At 34.0% G+C, this 22,046-nt stretch overlaps 1 protein-coding gene across 3 annotated transcripts in view; it reads left to right on the top strand.

Moving 5' to 3' along the window:
* The window catches only part of FAT4 (FAT atypical cadherin 4), a 175,902-nt gene that overhangs the window by 68,966 nt on the left and 84,890 nt on the right, over positions 1 to 22,046 (top strand). For all 3 annotated transcript variants that reach the window (XM_055274641.2, XM_055274640.2, XM_055274639.2), the window contains exon 2: positions 14,029 to 14,160. In XM_055274641.2, the coding sequence (XP_055130616.1) occupies positions 14,029 to 14,160 (132 nt within the window). The remainder of the gene's footprint in view (positions 1 to 14,028; positions 14,161 to 22,046) is intronic.

The raw sequence follows: 22,046 nt of genomic DNA, 5'->3' as shown, positions 1-22,046 counted from the left end.
GTAATTTTGGTTTAGGTGACTGTGCTTCTACTAGACAGTAAATGTGAACACCTGGGTATTTGGTATCCTAAGCAACAAGCAAAGGGCCTGAGCTCTAGTAAGATATCAATGAATGTTTGTTGGATTCATTAATGGATTTTTTGATACTCCTTTTCAATAAGTAAATTTAACACTACTCAGTAACAAAATAATTTTTACTAAGGAATGACAATATTTGATCTTTGAATAATTAATTTTAGAAACATGTATATATATATATATATATATATATATTTTTTTTTTTTTTTTTTTTTTTTTTTTTTTTTTGAGATGGAGTTTTGTTCTTGATGCCCAGGCTGGAGTGCAATGGCATGATCTCCGCTCACTGCAACCTCTGCTTCCCGGGTTCAAGCGATTCTTCTGCCTCAGCCTCCTGAATAGCTGGAACTACAGGCTCCCGCCACCATACCTGGCTAACTTTTTGTATATTTAGTAGACATGGGGTTTCACCATGTTGGCCAGGCTGGTCTCAAATTCCTGACCTCAGGTGATCTACCTGCCTCGGCCTCCCAAAGTGCTGGGATTACAGGCATGAGCCACTGTGCCCTGCCAATTTTAGAAACTTCTTGGTCATCCTCACACAAAATTCAGATATTGATTCCTTAAATTAAATTTTAGTGTGCATATTTAAAAGCATGTTTCAATGATAATATTAAGTAGTTAGTTGCCTTATTTTATCTTGGAAAAAGCAGAATGAGTGACGAAATGCCATCTGTTTTATTTTTCCAGTTTTTTTCGTAGAACATACCTTTATTTGAAAACTAAAATCAAAGTATCCTTTGATGTCATAGGATACTTTGATATTATAGATAATCATAGTTATATAGTCATAAGTTGAGGAAGAGTGAGAGAGTATTAGAAAAAAATCATCAAACCGTATTATTTCATGGAGATGGTTAGTTGTAGTCAGTATTTATAATTGATGGCTTTTTCCGTTACTCTGGAGTCTAATTTCAAATCTTTCATAAGTGTACAGATGTTTTATCCAATGTTGCACATTATTTTCTTTCTGTATTTCTATAGTAGCTCAGACTTCTTAAAAGTCAATTTTAAAAAAATATATTCAGCTTTTCGTCCAGCTTTTTGTCATACTCTTATTCCACTAAAAATGTTGGTACTTTGGTTTTGACAATGAAAAATAGGAAACAAATAGCCTTTTATGCTGAAACATCTTATTAAAGAAAATTTATTTTGTCATTTATTTCTTTATTTTTCATATTAAAACATTTTTCCTCCTGTTAATTAGTTTTAACTCTGATGATCATATGGGGATAATTCTTAGGACTTTCATTACTCAATGTAATTGTAATAGTTGGTGGTTCACCTACTTCTTAATTTGCGTGTGTGTGTAACAATAAAATATACTAGTGCAATGAACAAATTGGTTTTTACATCATTGAATAAACATACATTAAATGCCTTCTGTACCCTAGGCATTATATTAGAAACTGATCTAAATCTTTCACTGTTTGAACCTTAGAAAAGAAGCAGGCTTTCTGAGCTTTGTTTTGTTTCGTTTTGTTTTGTTTTGATTTTTTTGAGGCGCATTCTCACTCTGTTGCCCAGGCTTGAGTGCGGTGGCACCGTCTCGGCTCACTGCAACCTCCGCCTCCAGGGTTCAAGTGATTCTCCTGCCTCAGCCTCCTGAGTAGCTGGGACTACAGGCGCATGCCGGCTAATTTTTGTATTTTTAGTAGAGACGGGGTTTCATCATGTTGGCCTGGCTGGTCTCAAACTCCTGACCTCAAGTAATCCACCTGCCTTGGCATCCCAAAGTGCTGGGATTATAGGTGTGAGCCACTGCACCCGGCCCTAAGTTTAGAAAAATAGGATTTCTAAATAGAATTAAAGAACAATGCACTTCCAAAACATTTATTTTGATAAGTTGAATTTCTTTAGAACATATACTTTACAATTTATATCACATAAAATGTTATTCATTACTGTTTATTAGTGAGCTAAAGCTGTTTCATATAAATTAAATTTGTTATTGTTTTGAAGTAAAAATAGAACACAAGACTCTAGAAAGAGACTTTAATTTTATAGTTTAAGATAGTTGTTTAAAAGACATAAGGACATATAAATATTACAGACCAGCGGTCCTCAAACTTTTTGGTACCAGGGATCAGTTTGGTGAAAGACATTTTTCCACATACTGGGTGGGAGGGTGGTTTTGGGATGAAAGTGTTCCACCTCAGGCCATCAGGTGTTAGATTCTCATAAAGAGCGTGCAACCTAGATCCTTCGCATGCACAGTTCACAATAGGGTCCACCCTTCTTTGAGAATCTAATGCCGCAGCTGATCTGACAGGAGGCAGAGCTCAGGCAGTAATGCACACTTGCCCGCCCCTCACCTCCTGCTATGGGCCGGGTTCCTAACAGGCCACAAACCAGTACCGATCTGTGCCCAGGGGTTGGAGACCCCTCTTGTAGACTAATAACCAACTGAAATAGAATAGCTTAGCTATGAGTCAAAAGTTTGTGTCTTTTGCATCAAATAACAGAAATGTCTGCAAAGGTGAAGACTACTATGCAAATGTGAAATGAGGAAGAGGGATTATTTTGACATTGCAGTCATTCCATAAAAGAACTATAGCCAAGTCCTGTTGGGTTCTAGAAAACTACTAAAGATGGCGACCATGTTATCGTAGGGGCTGCATTGTTTCTTATTGTACTTGTGCCATTATTTTGTTCTTGCAGTGTTCTTTGTGTTTTTGTTTGTTTAAATTTTCTATTCTTAAAAAAAACACAATCTGATGAACTCTCCCCAATCTATGATTCGTTCCTCTTGGATCATGTATTCCCACCACTCCTCTAACCTTTGGATTGTTGGAGGGGGAGGAAGAACTTGATATGTCTTATTTTGAGTTGCTCCTGACAGATAGCAGTATGGCGTGATAAGTGAGAATATGTAGCTATATAGGGTAGGAAAAGGTATTAATAGATTCAGAGAAATAAAACTCCCAGTACAAGCCATACCACAGATCAATATACATTAGCTTTTTACTCTTCTTCGTGCTGCCCATGTTAGACCAGTAATTATTTAGAACATGAAAACAAAGTAAAATAACCAGTTAATGAACGCATTGTTTTAGCTTTTGTATCTGTTAGCTACTGCCAGAATAATGTTGCATAATAAAGAGCCACAAAAATCTCAAAGGCCTACAAAAATTCACGTTTATCCTCACACATTGCTGGATAACTGCAATTGGGCTTCTCTAGGCTAGACTCAACTTGGAAGCTTGGCTTCAGTCTAAAAACCTTTCAGCTGAGATTCCTCTACTCAGTATCTGTAGTCTTTCTGGTAGTAGTGGGCTAGCAGAAACAGATTGTTCTAGTGACCATGGCAGGGGTAAAAAAGAAGAAGTGTATTTTAAGCCGCTTCTTGTGCTGTTTTTATAAATAGCCCATTGTCCAATCCAAATATTATGAAAGAGCCCAAAAAAGGCAAGGAGAGAAATCTCACCTTTAGTGGGAGAGACTGCAAAGTTGTTTATGGGGAGGGGTATTGGGACCAATAATTTAGTCTACCATAGCTTGTACCTTTAATAGAAATCAAACTACTTCTTTATTTTTCAGTAGTTTGAATAGAAGCCTTCTTTATTTCATAGTATCCAGTATACATTAGGCAAAAAAAGAGAAGAAAAAATTTAGTGGCATTTTTTGTTTGTTTGTTTTATACTAAAATTTCCCTTTGATATGTGTCTACCCCATTCAGATTAACATCTATTGAAAAATATACTACAGGATGCTTTTGCAGGGTGTTTGTTTTGAAGAATAGTATAAAAATTTCCATAAGTTTCTTATGCAACCACACATATTTTAACTTGATCTTTTATTCTGCATTTACTTTTGAACATCCTTAAGAATTTGTTAAAATGCAGAAATTATGCAGTATTGATTTCAGGAAAAATTGAAGTGGTTACACATGGTTGCCTTTGCCTTAAAATAAATCCTTATTTGGTTCTAACTTGAACAATATTGAAAGCACAACAAAACTAGCTTTTTATTATGTCACCACACATTTAGTGAGTTATGGAAAGCATTTTGTTTTAAGAATGGAGTTAACTATGTGTTATCCACGCTTCTAGCCATTCTTGTCACTCATGGCTACTCTCCAAGCCTGCCTGTTATTCATACATATTTCTTCTTAGTAAGAAATGCATCAAAATCCCAGGAACGTGTGTTGCTGACTGTTAGAAGAGTTTTAGTGGTGAGAGATTAATGTAATTGCTTTTGTTTGAGAAATATAATTGGTCACAGTTATATACATGTAGCTTATATGAGAAGTACATTCAGTTTTAAAACTCATTATGATTAATTTTACTTTCCTTAAAAAATGAAACTAAAGAGAATCTAAAATGTGTGTGCTTCCTTCATTCCTAATATTCCAGAATACTTAGATATTTTTATGTGAAGTCAATGCTCAGATATCTAAATAGATATTTAAATTTAAGGTATAAACTTTTACATGACAAAATGCTTAATAGCCTATAATCTTAAAAACAGAAGTATTCCAAATCCCATGTTGTATGTTACTTCATCAAATATTACCATTATATCATGTTTCTTGTACTAAAGTGTTTCCTGTGAAACAATGTAATAAAATAGCCTTTAGTACGCATGATAATATTTAAATACTCATTTTCTAGTAAAATATAATGCTTATTCATTTTTTTCTTCTAGTTCTAAAGAAAAAAATGCACCAAATGCATACACTTACTTTATGATAATTTCTGAAACTGAAGTAGAGTTTGGGCCTGCAACAGACTTGTGTTTTCTAGTAGTTATGTTTCATTCATGCAGATGGTAGTGGTCCTATCAGTTTTCCTTAATAAGTCCCACATAGCCCTGGCCAGTCTTTCATAGAATGGGATAGTAGGTCTTTCCTCCAAAGTTTGATTTCTCCCATTTTTTTCACATTTCAATTTCAAACTTTCAGTAATACCATCAAGATGAGATAGTAAACTATTATTAGAGTTACCACAAGTTTGAACAAGATTGATTATACATCACAAACAAATAAATACTTAAAACCTTGTTCATAGAGATCAGGCCTTGCATACCTACATAGTCCAAACATTACATTCCTGACATTTAAAACATTTAAATGCAAACCGTTCTTTGTTAGGGCGTTCTCATAACTGAAATATGAGTCACTTGCAAACCATAATAGATTTTGGCTCTGCTACATGATGAAGTGTTCTGGATGTCGTGAAACATTTCACCCAGACTTATGGCAGTAGAATTCCCAGTGGTCACCCAAAATAGGGAAAAAAATGAAGACCAAACTTAAAGGAAATATGCAGACTCTGGCACCATCCTTTCGTGGCAATACAGCTCTTTATTGTTGTTAAGAAATGGAAGTATTTAGAGCCTAAACCCATAAACTATAGTACAACTAGGCGTTGAATTTTTGTTGTTGTTGTTCCTAATTACTAAATTTAACTCTCAACTTGATTCTCATGTTTAAGGTCAGGTCACAGAGTGCTTCTTTACACATCACCCCGATGCAGTCATACTGAGTTGTGCCCCAGCACTGAGCCGCCTCTCACTGCATTGTGGGCAAACTCATGTTCCACACTCAACGCTCATCTCAGGCAGGAAAGGTGGAGTTTTCCTTTTCAGGGCCAAAGGAAGCGACAGCTGAGGCGTGATGGTTGTACTGATACTGGTGTGGGTTTCAATTTGGTTAATTTGCTTTCAATTTCAACTCCTCACTTGAGATTCCATACAGAAAAGTAAATAGTAGGCTTCCAGCATCTTGTTTCACTCTGGTGAATAAAAATTGTTTTGAATGTAAGATTAGACTTTTTCCTTGCTTAATTTCAGTAGTACCTACACAACATAAACTGAGGCATCATTTAGCAAAATGTTATTGAGATGACATTATAATGACCTATTAAGGGCAATATACATTTGAATGAGCTCAGTTATTCTTACAGGTTTACATGTGCCTTTCATGGTGTTTAGTGTAGCAGCTTTTGAAGCAGAGATGGGCACTGTGTAGGACCTTTTATTCCAGTCTCCTAAGTGGGAGATACTCTGAACAAAACATATTAAAGATATTTTTTCTGAAGTTTTTAAAATTTTAAGTCATGATTCACTTTTCAAAAGAAGACATTTCTGTGGCCAACAGACATATGAAAAAAAGCTCAACATCACTGATAATCAGAGAAATGCAAATCAAAACCACATTGAGATACCATCTCATGCCAGTCAGAATGGCGATTATTAAAATGTCAGGAAACAATAGATGCTGTTGAGGCTGTGAAGAAATAAGATCACTTTTACACTGTTGGGGGTAATGTAAATAAGTTCGACCGTTGTAGAAGACAATGACAATTCCTCAAGGATCTAGAACCAGAAGTACCATTTGACCCAGCAATCCCATTACTGGGTATATACCCAAAGGAGTATAAATCATTCTACTATAAAGACACATGCACATGTAAGTTTATTGCAGCTCTATTTACAATAGCAAAGAAATGGATCCAACCCAAATGCCCATCAATGATAGACTAGACAAAGAAAATGTGGTACATACACACCATGGAATACTATGCAGCCATAAAAAGGAATGAGATCATGTCCTTTGCAGGGAAATGGATGAAGCTGGAAGCCGTCATCCTCAGCAAACTAACACAGGAACAGAAAACCATATACTGCATGTTCTCACTCATAAGTGGGAGTTGAACAATGAGAACACATGGACACAGAGAAGGGAACAACACACACCAAGGCTTGTTGGGGGCAGTGGGAGGCGAGGGGAGGGAAGTTAGAGGTTGGGTCAATCAGTGCAGCAAACCACCATGGCACATGTATACCTATGCAACAAACCTACACATTCTGCACATGTATCCTGTTTTTCTTTTTTAGAAGAAATGTTTTGTTTTAAAAGAAAAAATAGTAAGTCATTATTATGAGTAGTTATTGAATTATCATAAAATATCATTTCATAACATAAAAATTATATATGATAGCATGTTCCCACACAAAAACTAGGAAATCAGTAGGATTGAATTGCTTTAAAATATCATTGTAATAGTGGATAACTTTGATTAATACATCTTTATATGCCAGTAGAGTGCCTATGTTATTGTTACATTTGCTGAATATGGGACTTTAATAAAAATGTAAAAATGACCTGGATTTGCTTAAAAACAGAAATATCTGTAGAGGAGAATTTACATGCTAGACATGGATAAGTTGTCAGAATGAGCAGGACACATTATTGCTCTTGGAATCTCAGAATATAGAAGTCTCTAATTTAAGTAATATAAATGATCTTCAGTATCCTGAAGATATTTGCAATTACCTATTTTGGTAATATATAAACTTAAATCAGAGCTACAAAATACTATTATTGAAATAAATATTTCTGACAAAACTGTTAATTGTATTTAAAAGCAATCTTGATGGCATTATCTTAATATCTTTAGAGATAACACTTGTGAACTCTAAACATTATTTTTAGTGCAAAGTTTGTCATAATTTATGTGGTTTAAGTGACAATATTACATGAGACAATTAATTTTGGAGTGTCAGTTCCACAAATCCAAAAAGTCAATAAAGTAAACAATTATTTTTGCCACTAAACAAAACAAAAAATTAAGCACTATTTGCCTTGATGCATCAGGTCTTACTATTTTATAGTTTGTATACTTTGTGTCTACCCTGCCAACTATTTAAATGTAAGCCATTCTGAAAATGGGTATTTATATGTTGCATCTTTTAAGAAAAAGAAACAGCTTTTCGCATACATTTTAATAGTAATCACTTTCACTGATATTTACAGAGAATTTAACTATAGTTTCTTTAGTTGTAATACATACCTATTGTCTTTCTGCTGAATGTCTAATAGTTTTCCAGTGGCATTGATAAGACAAACTCTCACAGATTATTTTATCTTTATATAAATATAAAAGAACCTAAAAATAGGAAAGGAGTGAATAAAATGGTTTTTAAAGTAGCCCATCAAATATTACTTTCATCAGAAATTATTTTCTTGTTGACATACAATGCGTGTTTTATATGAAAGATCATTCCGTCTGTGCAAAGATCAGAGGCATTGTGTCTCAGGCACATCATTCAGCTTGCTCCACAGCCCTGGCTCTCTCCACAACTCCGGAAAAATCAGTGCCCTCCAGTAGGAGGCTTAACGTTGTTTTTCTTAGATAAATCACTTGACATTTCAGTTCCTTAATTTTGACTCTCTATAAAATAACAGAAATGGAACGGAAATGGACTTGATGATATTTAAGATTCCTACAAAAAGTATTAATATGTTGACTTGCAAATGAATGGATTTCTGAACTTTCAGTGTACTACAAATCCTACAGTCTCCCAAAAGAAAACAAAAGATTGTTTTTCTTCTTTATCTGAGAACCATTATATGTAGATTGCAGGAAGGTTGTGAATTAAAATATGTTTAGATTTTTTTCATCCCGTTCATTAAGAACCATTTGATTTAAGCTGCAGAGAGGATATGCATTTAAGAATATGTTTAGAATTGTGGTTGAGGTGGCAACCACCATGCAATTATCAGTTTATTAACTGGGGAATGAGCTCATAATGGACTTTGCTATTTTAGTCATTTCCTTTAACTTGAATATAATCTTCTACTTTCATAATAGCAATTTAAATCAGGGAAATAGCATATTTTATCATTAGATCCACAAATATATAATGATTTGATATTAGCTATTGTTAGGTAATGATTGTTCTTTAGTTATGTAGTTGTATGCTGAAACATTTAAAAAATTAACCCCCATGTATAATAACATTCTTGATGCACAGCAAAATAAAATGATAGACTGCATATTATAAAAAAAGAGAAAAGCATTATATTATTTTATGCACTATTCCCACAGAAATATTTTTTAGTTTTAAAATATCCATTTGACTCTTCAGCAAGCTGAATACCAGGGATTTTATTCCTTCAGCATAAAGTAATTTGGTAACAATATTTAAAGGCATATTTCTAACTTAAATTTTACTTTTATAAAATTACCAAAAGACAGACCATTTGTGAACTAATTGGTTATTAGCTCCTTTAATCTCAGTCATGTGTTTGTCTCTAAATAAAATTATTTCATTTACCAGAGTTTCACTGCTCAGGGCTCAGGTGACTCAGTCAAGAAAGTCATTCTTGTGAAGCTACCTAAATGGTAACAACGGTAGTGGCAGTGGGTGACACCTTGCCTCAACCATTAGCTGCAGCTGAGGTATTTATTGTAAGTCAAGCACAGATCTACCAACTACATTTCTTCTAATTGTAGCAGGTGAAACCACACACATTTTTAAAGGACCAAATATCTAAGCACAAAGGTCAACATTTGGTAGGCATGCAGAAAACATGAAAGTGCCTTATCTTAACAGGGTCATGAGTCTTTCATCTTTAAAGTTCAGTTTTTACAAACTTTCAGAATTGATACCTTAAGTTGTTCTGAACTTCAATTACAAAAGCTATTGCCAGATTTTGTTTTGTTTTTATTAAAAATGTAGCCACTCATGAAGAGAAACTTATGAGTTTGAAATGTGATTTGTGTTTTTGCAAAATGTTTATTTGAATGAAATTTTACCTCCAGTCTAACCAAATGTAAAGATAAACGGAAAACACTAAGGGGGCAATGCTGATACTGAAAGCTTAACTATGTGGTAGTATTGGGTTTGTCCTTTAATTTTTACAACGTATGCTTTTTTAGTTTAGAAATAATATTGTAGACTTAAGATCTCGGAATTTTAAGCTAAACCACTAATAACCACTGTCTTCATTATTTAAAGTGATCTAAATTGTATAGAAATAAAAGGGTTTTAAGAATTATAAAAATGTAGTTATTGTTTCCTGCTTTTTTCTCTAAATTTCTAATGTTCAATTCTTGTGTTTTATATAACATTTTAAAATAAATCACACCAAACCTTAGTCTAAAGAAGGTATAGTAATGGTTGGTGTCAGATCTGAGAGTGAACCAAGCACATGTTAGGATTTAGAATCATCAAGATAAATAGTAACACCAATGGCAACAAGTAAGCAATTTAAAGACAAACTTCTGGAATCAAGATGTCAATAGTGTATTTTCCCAGGGATGACTGCTTCTGTTTGTAAATATTGCTATTAAAGTACATCACCTGTTTTCTACAAGGGATGGTGACATGTCTTATTTTCTTTTATATATTTTGGTGACTAACACATACTTGTTATTTGGCAGATTCTAAAATATTCTATGAATAAATGTTAGATTTAGTGACCATATCACATGTAAATGGGTTCAGAATCTTGCAATTCTTGGTAGATAGAACCATGGCGTTAAGGATCTGGGTAAGTGAAGAAATGGCAGGATAACACTTATCTGTGCTAATGAGTTCAGATCTTCACTCCTAGATAATGAAAACCCCAGGCTACTGAGAGAACTTTGCCAAGCCATGCTGAAAGCTTTTCAGTTATATCTGAGGAACTGTGGAGTAGAGAAAAGGGAATGGGCAATTAAGGAAAAAATCTAGATTTTCAAGAAATGGAATATGAAGTTATTCACTTTTCTTTTTTATTCTTTTTTGAGACAGAGTCTCACTCTGTCGCTGAGGCTGGAGTGCAGTGGCACCATCTCGGCTCACTGCAACCTCTGCCTCCTGGGTTCCAGAGATTCTCCTGTCTCAGCCTCCTGAGTAGCTGGGATTACAGGTGCACGCCACCATGCCCAGCTAATTTTTGTATTTTCAGTAGTGACAGGGTTTTGCCATGTTGGCCAGGCTGGTCTTGAACGCAGGCTCTTCCTGACCTCAGGTGATTCCCCTGCCTAGGCCTCCCAAAGTGTTGGGATTACAGGTGTGAGCCACCGTGCCTGGCCATTATTCACTTTCAGAACGGCAAGATGACACAGATTTTGGGAAAGAGGATAGCCTAATTTATTAAATAAATGACCTATGGAATTCTTACTAAAAATATAAACTTTGCATATATCAGAATATAATGATGATGAAATGGTCTAGGTCTGTATATACAACTGGTCTATATAGGTTCATTCAAAAAGGTGTAGTTTTGAACTCAATAATATTTAACTAAATTTACTATCTCTACTAAAGCAAAAAGAAAGACTTTTCCGTGTCTGAAATGACCAAAATCTCACAGAGCATATGGGATCAAAGACTTCTAGAGCACTATGTAGTGATCCCCTAGTTTAGTTTTTTTTAAAAATTTTGACAGAAAGAGATTGATTAATAGTTAGTTCTTATGTAAGTGATCCTGATTCCGGATGTGAATGAAATGCACATTTATGAAAATATATTTGTATAGCTGTAGCATATATTTTAAAAACATGATTCATTATGTTTTTTGAACACACACGCATGAGAGTGTGTAAGTTTTCTTTACTGACTGATTACCTCTGTGACACTAGGTAGTTCCTTACCACTGGACTTTCATTAACTCATCTATCCAATGGGAGATAAAGTTCTTAGGTCAAAAGGCCCTGCTGAGGTTTTTATATGTATATATGTGTGTGTAGGTGTGTATGTATGTACACACACATATAACCTAAAACAATGTCAGGCATGTTTATTAGTTATTTTTTTAAAACTATTAAAATATAGAATTGGCTTGCTAAATTCATGGACCTCCCAGTTACACTGAGACATCTTTTAGGTATACTCAACTTGTTTCTAGTGTGTGACTCTGTTCCCTGATGTGCCTTTGATGGTCATATTCAATTGGTGTCAATCTAGTCCTTCCTTATGCTCAATTTAATGTTCTTCCCTGCACATACACACTTACATGCACACATTTACACACACCCACACATACTTACATAAACACACGTACATTTTTCACAAAGACATTTACAAAATCATACATGCACACGCATGCATGCGAGCACGTGCGTGCACACACACACACACACGCCCCTAGCATGCACAAGGGTGGCTTGTTGCTTTCCCAATAAAGTCATAAGATTACAGATGAAAGACAATTTAGAATTTTTTAAAATTCTATGAATCTAAAAGTTCAGAGTTGAATTATGATGCATTCAGTTACCTTTTGTCTTTTTTTTTGTTTTAAGCACTGTGCATATATATATACAAAAAATTTACGTGTATGAAGTGAAGATATTTAGTAATTTCTGAAGAACATTAATTACATATATGTATGTGTGTGTGTATATATATATATATAATATGTATGTGTGTGTGTATTTCAAAGCTCCTCCCACATGAAAACTCAGTGTACATTCAGTATGTGCCAGTTGAACCTGTATGTGGGACTAGAATTCTGATTTTTAAAATACCTTTTCTCAAAGCCTTTCTCTGGCTCTAAGAAGCTTCCAGATCTGTCCTAACAGCTTGAAAACCAAGATCTTGACTTTTTATAGAATACTTCACTCTGTGCCAGAAACTGTGTTAAGCATTTTCTTTACCTATATCATCAGGATTTAGTCTTCACAAAATACTCTAGGACACATATTATTATACTAATTTTAAAAGGATAGACTGAGGCTAAGAGAAGTTAAGTGCCCGAGTTCATCTAGCTAATAAGTGTCAGACAGGAATTTGAAGTCTGGTCTCTCTAATTCTAAAACCGATGATATTTACAACCCTGCAAGGAAGTTGGAAATGCATCTTCCAGGCTGCAGTTGTAGTTATTGTGGGCATTTCCTTAAAGGAAATGGTGTCGAGAATGGTTGCTGCTAGCCACAATCAGAAGTGTCAGATTTCTAACTGCTGAGACTTGCCTGTCTTCACCATTCTCTGGACTCATTTGAGCCATTTGTTTTATGATCCATTCTTCTACTAAAAGGTAGAACTAGAGGTATAACAATTATTTAGTACTTAATTTTATATATTGTTTTCTGGGGTTTTCTATTTTTATCAATTGCTCATTTATTTATTTGTCTAGCTCTCGTATATTTCACATTCATTCCTTTTCAGAGAATGATGACAGTCCTACTTACTGCCTCTCCCCTTCCCACAGCTTCCATTCTTCCTGGGAAAGGAGAAATCAGAATTATTTTGCTCTCCCCACTTCCTTCAGATTCATCCTCATCACTCATCACTGATGGAGTTTTTACAGCCTAACTATAAAAGATGACATTTTATCCGATGACAAACATGCCCTGGTTATATCCTAGCTAAATGGATGGGTGGGTTTTTCTCCATGACTTAATTTTGTGATCCAACTGGGAAGATTTCGGTTTTATTAGCAGCTGTCTTTCCCCTTTTCTTACCAGAACTTGAGCTATTAGCACCTAACTCAAAAGAGAAAATACAGAGTTTGAAGTTATTATTTTATACTTCCCAAATCCTTTCTTCTAAACATTTTTTCTTAGGTGAGGAAACAAACAAATAACTCTGGCTAAGATCTTTTAAACAAAGCTGTTAATATTTGCAACCTATATCCACATGACATCTGAAAGAAATGATGGCTTAGCTTTAGTCACAAATAGAGAGTGCTGATACGAGTGGAAATAGAAAGAAAAGATGTATTTTTCTTCCCATTAAAGGTTGAGCGTGGACTTTAAAGGGGGAAATTCTGAGTGATTCTTAAAACAACATGTGAACTTCTTTATTTCCCCCAGACATTAGTTGCCAATATGTAAACATTTCAGCAAGAAATTTTACACCACCTCCTCTGTGTGTCAGGCAGCATTTAATGGTTGAATGACAGACAGTGCTGAGCCTTGGCAGTTCCATAGTGAGGTGCAAATCTGGGGATTAAAATGACAGTTAATCAGTGGACCTTTTCTAGTATAAACTCCATGGCCACTATTTAAAATCAGTTACTTATCAACAAGGCAGATGATTTTTATTTCGACTTTATGTTTTCCTATAAAGATTTCACAACTTTTCCCTAGGGGTAGTTTCTGTTGTTTGGATGTTAGATGCAAAGGTTCCAATTCATTTTGGCAGTCTTGATTGGGTGGATTCCTGGTAGTCATTTTAATTGGTATCTTGCAGACACGTGGAGTCATTCACACATTGTTTCCTTTTTCTTTGTAGGTAGAAATAACACTTCAGGATATCAATGACAATCCACCAGTATTTCCAACGGACATGCTGGATCTCACTGTAGAGGAGAACATTGGAGATGGCTCTAAGATTATGCAGCTGACAGCCATGGATGCTGATGAGGTAGCTCAAGCATGTCTCCAAATTTGTGAAACTTAGTAGTGCAGTGATTTATCAGATTTCTAGGATATGTTGACTACTTTTATAACCCAATAATTAAGGTTAAGCATGTGTGCTCCTTTCCAAAGAACATTAATTCTTGAAATGTAACATAAAAATGTTAAAAAAGAGATTACTATCAAGAGGTAATTTTCCTCTGATCAGCAATCCACAACTCACTTGCTGCTTGCGCTTTAGGTTACTTAGTCAAATTATTTTTTTCTTTAATAATAAAAATATCTAAAGACGTATCTCTATTTTATGCCATTATTATTCCCCTTTGCTATCTTATAGCAGCTAAGGATTGATTTTTATTTTATTTGTAATTGTTAAAAGAAAATAATTTAAAACTACGGAATTTTAAGGTTTAGATTACTATTTTCTATATTTATATATTAAGTTCAGCTATGTAATTATTATGTTTCAAATGGCATGGAAACAAATAATTTGCGATTTATATTTTTTCTAATGAAAAAAACTCCATGGCTTATTTTCTCCTTACTAGGTAAGGAGTTTAAGTAATGTTCTGGAGTTTAAGAAAGAGGAATAACTTTCCAGACACCAGTATCTCCTTACCTCTTTCCCCTTAAGCCAAGCCGAACACAGAACAGAGAATTTAATTTTCTTCCTCTCATGTTAAAACTCAGAAATATCAGAAACTTGATTCCTGGCATATGAATAAGTGCTTTATAAATGTATTTCTGTAACCTTAAGAATGTAAATAAATAAATAATTTTAACTGCCAATACAGAAATGTAATGACTTAGTCATTTATAAATTTTGCCAAAATCAAACTATTACAAGTGAACAAAATAAAGCATAGACAGTTAGGTAATTGCAATTTTCTATTAGAAAAGATATGATGTTTTATGTTTAGTACATTCTATTCAATTTTACAATGTGAAGTTCACAATTATTTCAAATTTAGCTAGCTTTAAAAGAGTTATCTGACTTAATCTTTCTATTGTTGATAGATATGTGATATCATTAGCCATAATTCAGTAAATATTTCATTTTCTTAAAGTTTATCATTGATAATATACATTTTGATTTATCAATTCATAAAATTTCATTAACTCCCATTTGAAAGTAGCAGCAATAACAAAAAAAACTAATGTAATTGGCATAGGACACTTGACATCAAATAATTGAAATTGTAATGACTATTTCGTTGGTTATACTCTCTAAGAATAGAGCAAATAAAACTCATTTATTTGAAGTGATTTATTCTAATCACTTTAAAAGAATGAAGTAATAATCATGTTAATTATAATAGATATTCTAATGGGATGGCTATTTACTCCATGGAATATTGTAATTAGAGTGGGATTATTTAATAGGAATTACAGGAATCACAGGTAGAATTGTATTTGGAAATTTAGTTGTTTTAATCATCATACTGCTCTCTTAAGAAATGGTTATTTCAGAGATTCCGACACTCAACCCTTTTAATACTATTCTCTTGACACTGTTATAATTTTATTTCCCTCCCAATATTTTCTCTTTAAGAATATTTCATATAAGTATTAGTGAAAATGCAATACTGCCAGCATTCTTATTTTTCTCCATCTGACTTCCGTGTGTGTGTTGGTGTATGTGTGCACACACTTGCATTGCCTCCAAGTTCATCTTTTAAGCTATGTTTACATTTATGATGAGACTAGAGGAAGCCTAAGAAAGTCCTTATACATCTAGGTATTTAGACCAACGCTTGTTTTTGTGAATTTTTATTTTATTTGTACTGAGCTTTGTTTTTTAAGTTTAAAAAAAAAAAAAAAATGTAAGTAACCACGCAGGTGTTATCACTTAGACATGCTAGTTAAGAAAAATACAGAATGTAAAGTGATGATAGCTAGGATATATAAGAAGTACTTTTGAGATGAGACAGAGTGGGGAATTAGGGCCAGAAAAGTATAAGGCTGTAACGTTGGAATAAACAAGAGAATTGGAGAGAAGGCTGTTAGCAATTCAAGGGTAGAGAGGGATGCTGACAATATGTATGAGGTGTGGCTGTGCCTGAAGGCATAAAAATCACCACATTCTTGTAACTAGATTTGTTTGTGTGTGAGTGTAGAAAGGCAAAGAGGATGGAAGGGAGTAACTAGGTGTACCTACAACATTAAAGGAAAGGGGGGCATTTCAGTAAAACTACAACTGTTGTTTTTTAAAGAAAAAGCTCACAAAGTTGTTTATCTTCTTAAATACATTTTTCTCTTAAACAACTTAATAACGTTTTAATAACTGCTGACTGACTATAACTCTTGACATGAGGAACTCACATGTCTTTGGTTTCATGTTAAGTAGAATGGCTGCCTATGGCATTTAGAATTTTGGGCTGTTTTCTTTTCGTTGTTGTTTTTAGTTGCTTATAATAAATATTAATGCTTTTAGATAAACCTTTGTTTTATTTTCTACTTTATTCTCAGCTCCTTACCTCTTAGCCAAATTTTGGGAAAAATGTTTTTAAAATTTTCTCTCTTTTCAAATCCTGGCTCTGTTTTCTTTCTTCATCTAGTTTGAGTAAGACTCAAGATTATGTAGGTCATCAGCCAATTGTGTAGATTTTTAAAAATTATTTATATACTTTTCATTAATTACTTTACCTAACATATAAGTGTTAGTATGCTATAGGAACTCTTGTAGGGCACCGTAGAACAAAGCCTGGGTAAAGGAATTACAATTTTATAAAACAAAATGTACATGTTGAACTTAATTTACATATCATTTGAAATGTGTTGGATCAAGATTTACATGTTTCAGAAGCACGTGACTCTGTTTGTCTCTTGTTCCCTTTTATAAACAGAATTATACTAGTAATGGGCCAGGATACCCAAACTTTGCTTCGTGGTACCATACATGTTTTTGAAAATACTATTTAAGGTTCTAATATGCATTTGAAATTTATAGCTATTTACTTTTAGAATTCCTTCCATGTGCTTTTGTCTCTGTGGTTCATCAGGAGAGCAGAATATTTTTAACCAGCATTATTTCCACTGCAGTGCAGCTGAAACATGATATTTGTTTCTTGTTTTGTTGCTGATATGGCATATTCTGAATATTAAGTAAATAGACTTTTCAAAAGACCGAATTAAATCATTACTCGTGGCCAGATATTTTCAGACATTCACTAATATTATGAATTCACCACATCAGCTGATTTTGAATATGAAAAAGATTGTTTTATATCAACACAGCCTGATGTGTTTACCTCTTTTCAGAAAAATTATTACAACTTTAGGAATATTATTATTTATTACAGCCCATTTGTAGACAGGGCATTTCTAAATATCAAACCATTTTTGTAATAGCATTAAATAGGTTTTTGTTTCTTTTCTTTACCTGAATTTCCAAGTACTTACTATTTTCATGGGTCAGAATTGAATGTAGCTACTTCCGTACCTCACCCACTTTACTAAAATAATGGAATTCCTAGTGAAACAGAACAAATGTACAGAGTGTGGTCAGATTAGAAGTCTCACATGCTTATTGAATGTTTTTGTTAAACCATAAAATTACAATAAATATGTTAGATATTCAATGTACACCTGAATATACAAGGTAAATGTGAGTAATGTCTTAGACTCAGCTGTTCCATTATTAAATTTAAATGTGCTTTGAGGCATTCATTTTACTAAATGTTAAGACTGGCCTGAAGAATGCAGTACAAACTAACACTAAATATAGCGGGAATATTTTTGCTTTAGACTGTTAGAAATCATCTCCTTATATGTTTGACCATGAAGGAAAAAATGTATGTAAGTTATGATGGAAAAGACGCATGGAAACTGTGGATGCCGTAATCCCCCACTATGTCAGCTTTACATGCCTATACACTCCAAACTTACCTTCTTCCTAATATTCTCCTTGAGAGCTCTGTGTCTTTATATTTTAATAAATACATTCTTAGAGGTTAATTACAATAAATGGTATATTTGTTTTAGGTAAGTATATTAAATTAAAGGTAATTTTTGAAGTCAACATTTCTAGCACTACTTATACCTAGTGTCAAGGTCAATAATAATGTATAATAGGAAATCCGATACTGTATTTTCCCATGGATATATAGCAACTCTAGTTACATTTTGATTTAAATTATTCATTTGCAGAAGTCTAAGTCATCAAATACATTTAAGCCATCATGTTTCTCTTATAAGAAAATAGTAAGAATAAGAATAAAATAACCACTATCATTTTCCTGTGCTTACTATTTGTCAAGGGTTGTTCTAGGTTTTTAAAATATATATTCACTAAATTAACCTCCAAAACAATCCTTTTTGGCAGGTAATATTATCATCCCAGTGTACAGATGAGGAAACATGGGCTTGGAGAGGTTAAGTATGTTGTCCAATGCCACATGACTAACACATGGAGCACAAATTCAACCCCAAAAGTATGGCCCGAGACCATCATATCTCAATCAGCACAGGGTATATTAAACTCAGTATTTTGATTATAATATACAGAATTAAGAAATCTCCCTCTTCCTTCTTCCTCTGCCGATCCTTGCTTCTCTTCTTTCTTCTCATTCCTTCACCATCCTTATTCAGTCCTTATATGAGTGTTCCTATCTCTATCTATTCTAATTTAATTTCTGAACAACTCTTGTGGCTTCAATTGACACCCACATAAAATGACCTTCAGATATTTATCTTAAACCTCATTCCCAAATCTCTAATTGCCAGATAACCATTTCTATGAAGCTATTCTTTAATCCCTAAATACACCGCAAATAAAATTTCACTTCCTATTTATCCTGCATCAAAGCAGGTCCTATTCTTGAAATGTCCTCAGTAAGAGTACTCTCTTAATTCCCAGCCAAAGTAACTTGAAATTTAAAACGACTTTTTTTTCTTTTTTGCTTTTACTTTGCACATGGGGTTGTTAAAAAAGTGAGAATATATATGGAAATGTTGAGCAAATGAGAGAGCTATTAGTATTATTTCTATTTTCAATAATCTGTCAAATTTCACTAATTTGTCCCATGTATTATAATAGTAAAATTTGTCCCATGTATTGATTCAGAGTAAATTCTGGAGCAAGACGGCCAGGATTCCAATCCCTTAATTTCTTTTAAAATGGGAATTCTAATAGTACTTACCTTGCTAGTTTGCCTTTAACAAATTAATTAGTGCCCTGGAATTGATGTGCTCAAGGTGGCGTTCAGCAGCTAGCAAACACTATGTATATTCTATTTTTCTCTCCACCATCTCTCTAGTTCAGAATTTTGAGGGTCACAGCTCAAAGACCTGAGAGTACATAGGAAATCACCCCCATTTTCATTTTCCAGAACAGGGAGTTTCACCAACTTGGGGGAAATGAAGCCTCAGTCTCTTGGGCCCCAACTATATTCACACTCTGCCTTCTCTGGCCCCTCCCTTCACTAGTCTATACTGCAAAGTCAATATCCTTAAAATATTCCTTCCAATTAAAACAGTATCGGGGTTCCTTGGCTGTAGAATTGAGGCAAAGTTGTGTTATATTTGAGGTTCTCAAAAAATATACGGATACTCTAACATTTTAGTTTGACTTTCTTCTTTTGTTCTATATTAAAATTGTCCACTCTAACACACTGTTCAACAGTAAGCCAAATCCGTGAATAGTGAACAACTGTAAAATATTGTATTCATTTGATACGCTTTTATTTTTATTTTATTGTGATAAGAACATTAATGTGAGATCTGCCCTTTTAAAAGATTTCTAAATGTACAATACAGTATTGTTAACTATAGGCACAATGTTGTACCGTAGATCTAGAAATTATTCCTCTTGCATAAGTGAAGATGTATACCCATGGCTTATAAGCTCCTGATTTCTCCCTACTGTCTGCCCTGGAAAACCACCATTCTACTCCCTGCTTCTATGTGTTTGACCATTTTGGATACTTCATATATATAAATACCTATCAAGCAGTATTTGTCCTTCTGTGACTATCTAGTATAACATCCTTAAGTCTCATCCATGTAGTCACATATGGCAGGATTTCCTTTTGTTTTTGAGCCGAATAATATTCCTTCATATGTATATACAGGTTGAGTATTTCTTATCCGAAATACTTGGGACCAGAAGTGTCTCAAATTCCTTTTCTTTTTTAATTTTGGAAGTTGCATTATACATGCTGATTTAGCATCCCTAATCTGAAATGTCAAAATATGAAATGTTCCAATAAGCACTTCCTTTGAACATCATATTGGAAATGTTTGGATTTTGGGGCATTTGGATTTTGGATTTTGGGGCATTTGGATTTTGGATTTGTTTTGATTAGGGATGCTAAACCTATATCACCTTTTTTTATCTATTCATTTGTTAATGGCTATTTACATTGTTTCCAAATCATGACCCTTGTGAAAAAAGGATGGCTCGATCATAAGGTGATTCTATTTGTTATTTTTTTTTGAGGACCTCCATACCATTTTCCACAACAGCTGCATCATTTTGCGTTCCCACCAATAGTGTACAAGGGTTCCAATTTCTCCACTTCTTCACCAACACTTATTTTGGTTTATTTGTTATGATAGCCATGCCAACAGGTGTGAGGTGATTTCTCATTGTGGCTTTGATTTGCATTTCCCTGATGATTAGTAACACTGAGTATTTTTTATATACTTATTGGCTTTTTTTTTTTTTTTTCTGAGACAAGAATCTTGCTCTGTTACCTAGGCTAGAGTACAGTGGTGTGATCTTGGCTCACTGCAAGCTCTGCCTCCCGAGTTCATGCCATTCTCCTGCATCAGCCTCCTGAGTAGCTGGGACTACAGGCGCCTGCCACCATGCCCGGCTAATTTTTTGAATTTTTTTTTTAGTAGAGACGGGGTTTCACCATGTTGGCCAGGATGGTCTCGATCTCCTGACCCCGTGATCCGCCCACCTTGGCCTCCCAAAGTGCTGGGATTACAGGCGTGAGCCACCGCGCCTGGCCACTTGTTGGCCATTTTTATGTATTCTTTTAAAGAAACATCTATATAAGATCTTAACCAATTTTTTATTGGATTACCAAACTTACAGCTATTATGTTGTAGGACTTATTTATATATTTTGAAAATTAACCTTCTATCAGATATACAGTTTGCAAATATTTTCTCACATCCCATAGATTGCCTTTTCATTTTCTCGACTGTTTACTCTAGAGAAACTTTAGTTTGATATACTTTCACTTGTCTGCTTTTGCTTATGTTGCTTGTTTTGGGAGTCATACACATGAAATAATTGCCCAGGCTGTCTTTTAGGAATTTTCTTCTAGGAGTTCTATAGTTTCAGGTCTTAATTTTAAGTCTTTAATCCATTTTAAATTGATATTTGTGTATAATGTATATTTGCATTCTTTTGCGTATGGATATCCAGTTTTCCCAACATCACTTGTTGAAGTGACTATCCTTTCCCCATTATATATCCTTGGCACCCTTATGGAATATCAATTGACTATCATGCATGGATTTATTTATAGGCTTTCTGGTCTGTTCGGTTTGTCAATATGTGCGTCTTTATGCCAGCACCATACTTTATTCATTACTGTAACTTTGTAGTATATTTTAAAATCACAAAGTACAATACCTCTAACTTTGTTTATCTTTCTCAAGATTGTTCTGGCTATTTAGGCTCCTCTGTGATTTCATATGAATTTTGGAATTGCTTTACCTCTTTCTATAAAAAATGCTGTTAGGATTTTGATATAAATTGTATTGAATTTGTAAATTGCATAGATAACATGGACATTTTAACAATATTAAGTCTTCCAATGCATGAACTTGGGATGTCTTTCCATTTGTTTGTATCTTTGTTGATTTCTTCCAGCAATGTTTTGTAATTTGGGACATACAATTTTTTACCGCCTCAGTTAAGTTTATCTCTCATTA

Source organism: Symphalangus syndactylus, chromosome 4, assembly GCF_028878055.3.
Source record: "Symphalangus syndactylus isolate Jambi chromosome 4, NHGRI_mSymSyn1-v2.1_pri, whole genome shotgun sequence".
In the NCBI taxonomy this organism is placed as follows: domain Eukaryota; kingdom Metazoa; phylum Chordata; class Mammalia; order Primates; family Hylobatidae; genus Symphalangus; species Symphalangus syndactylus.
The sequence above is the reverse complement of the archived record's forward strand: the minus strand, read 5'-3'. Positions and strand labels throughout refer to the sequence as shown.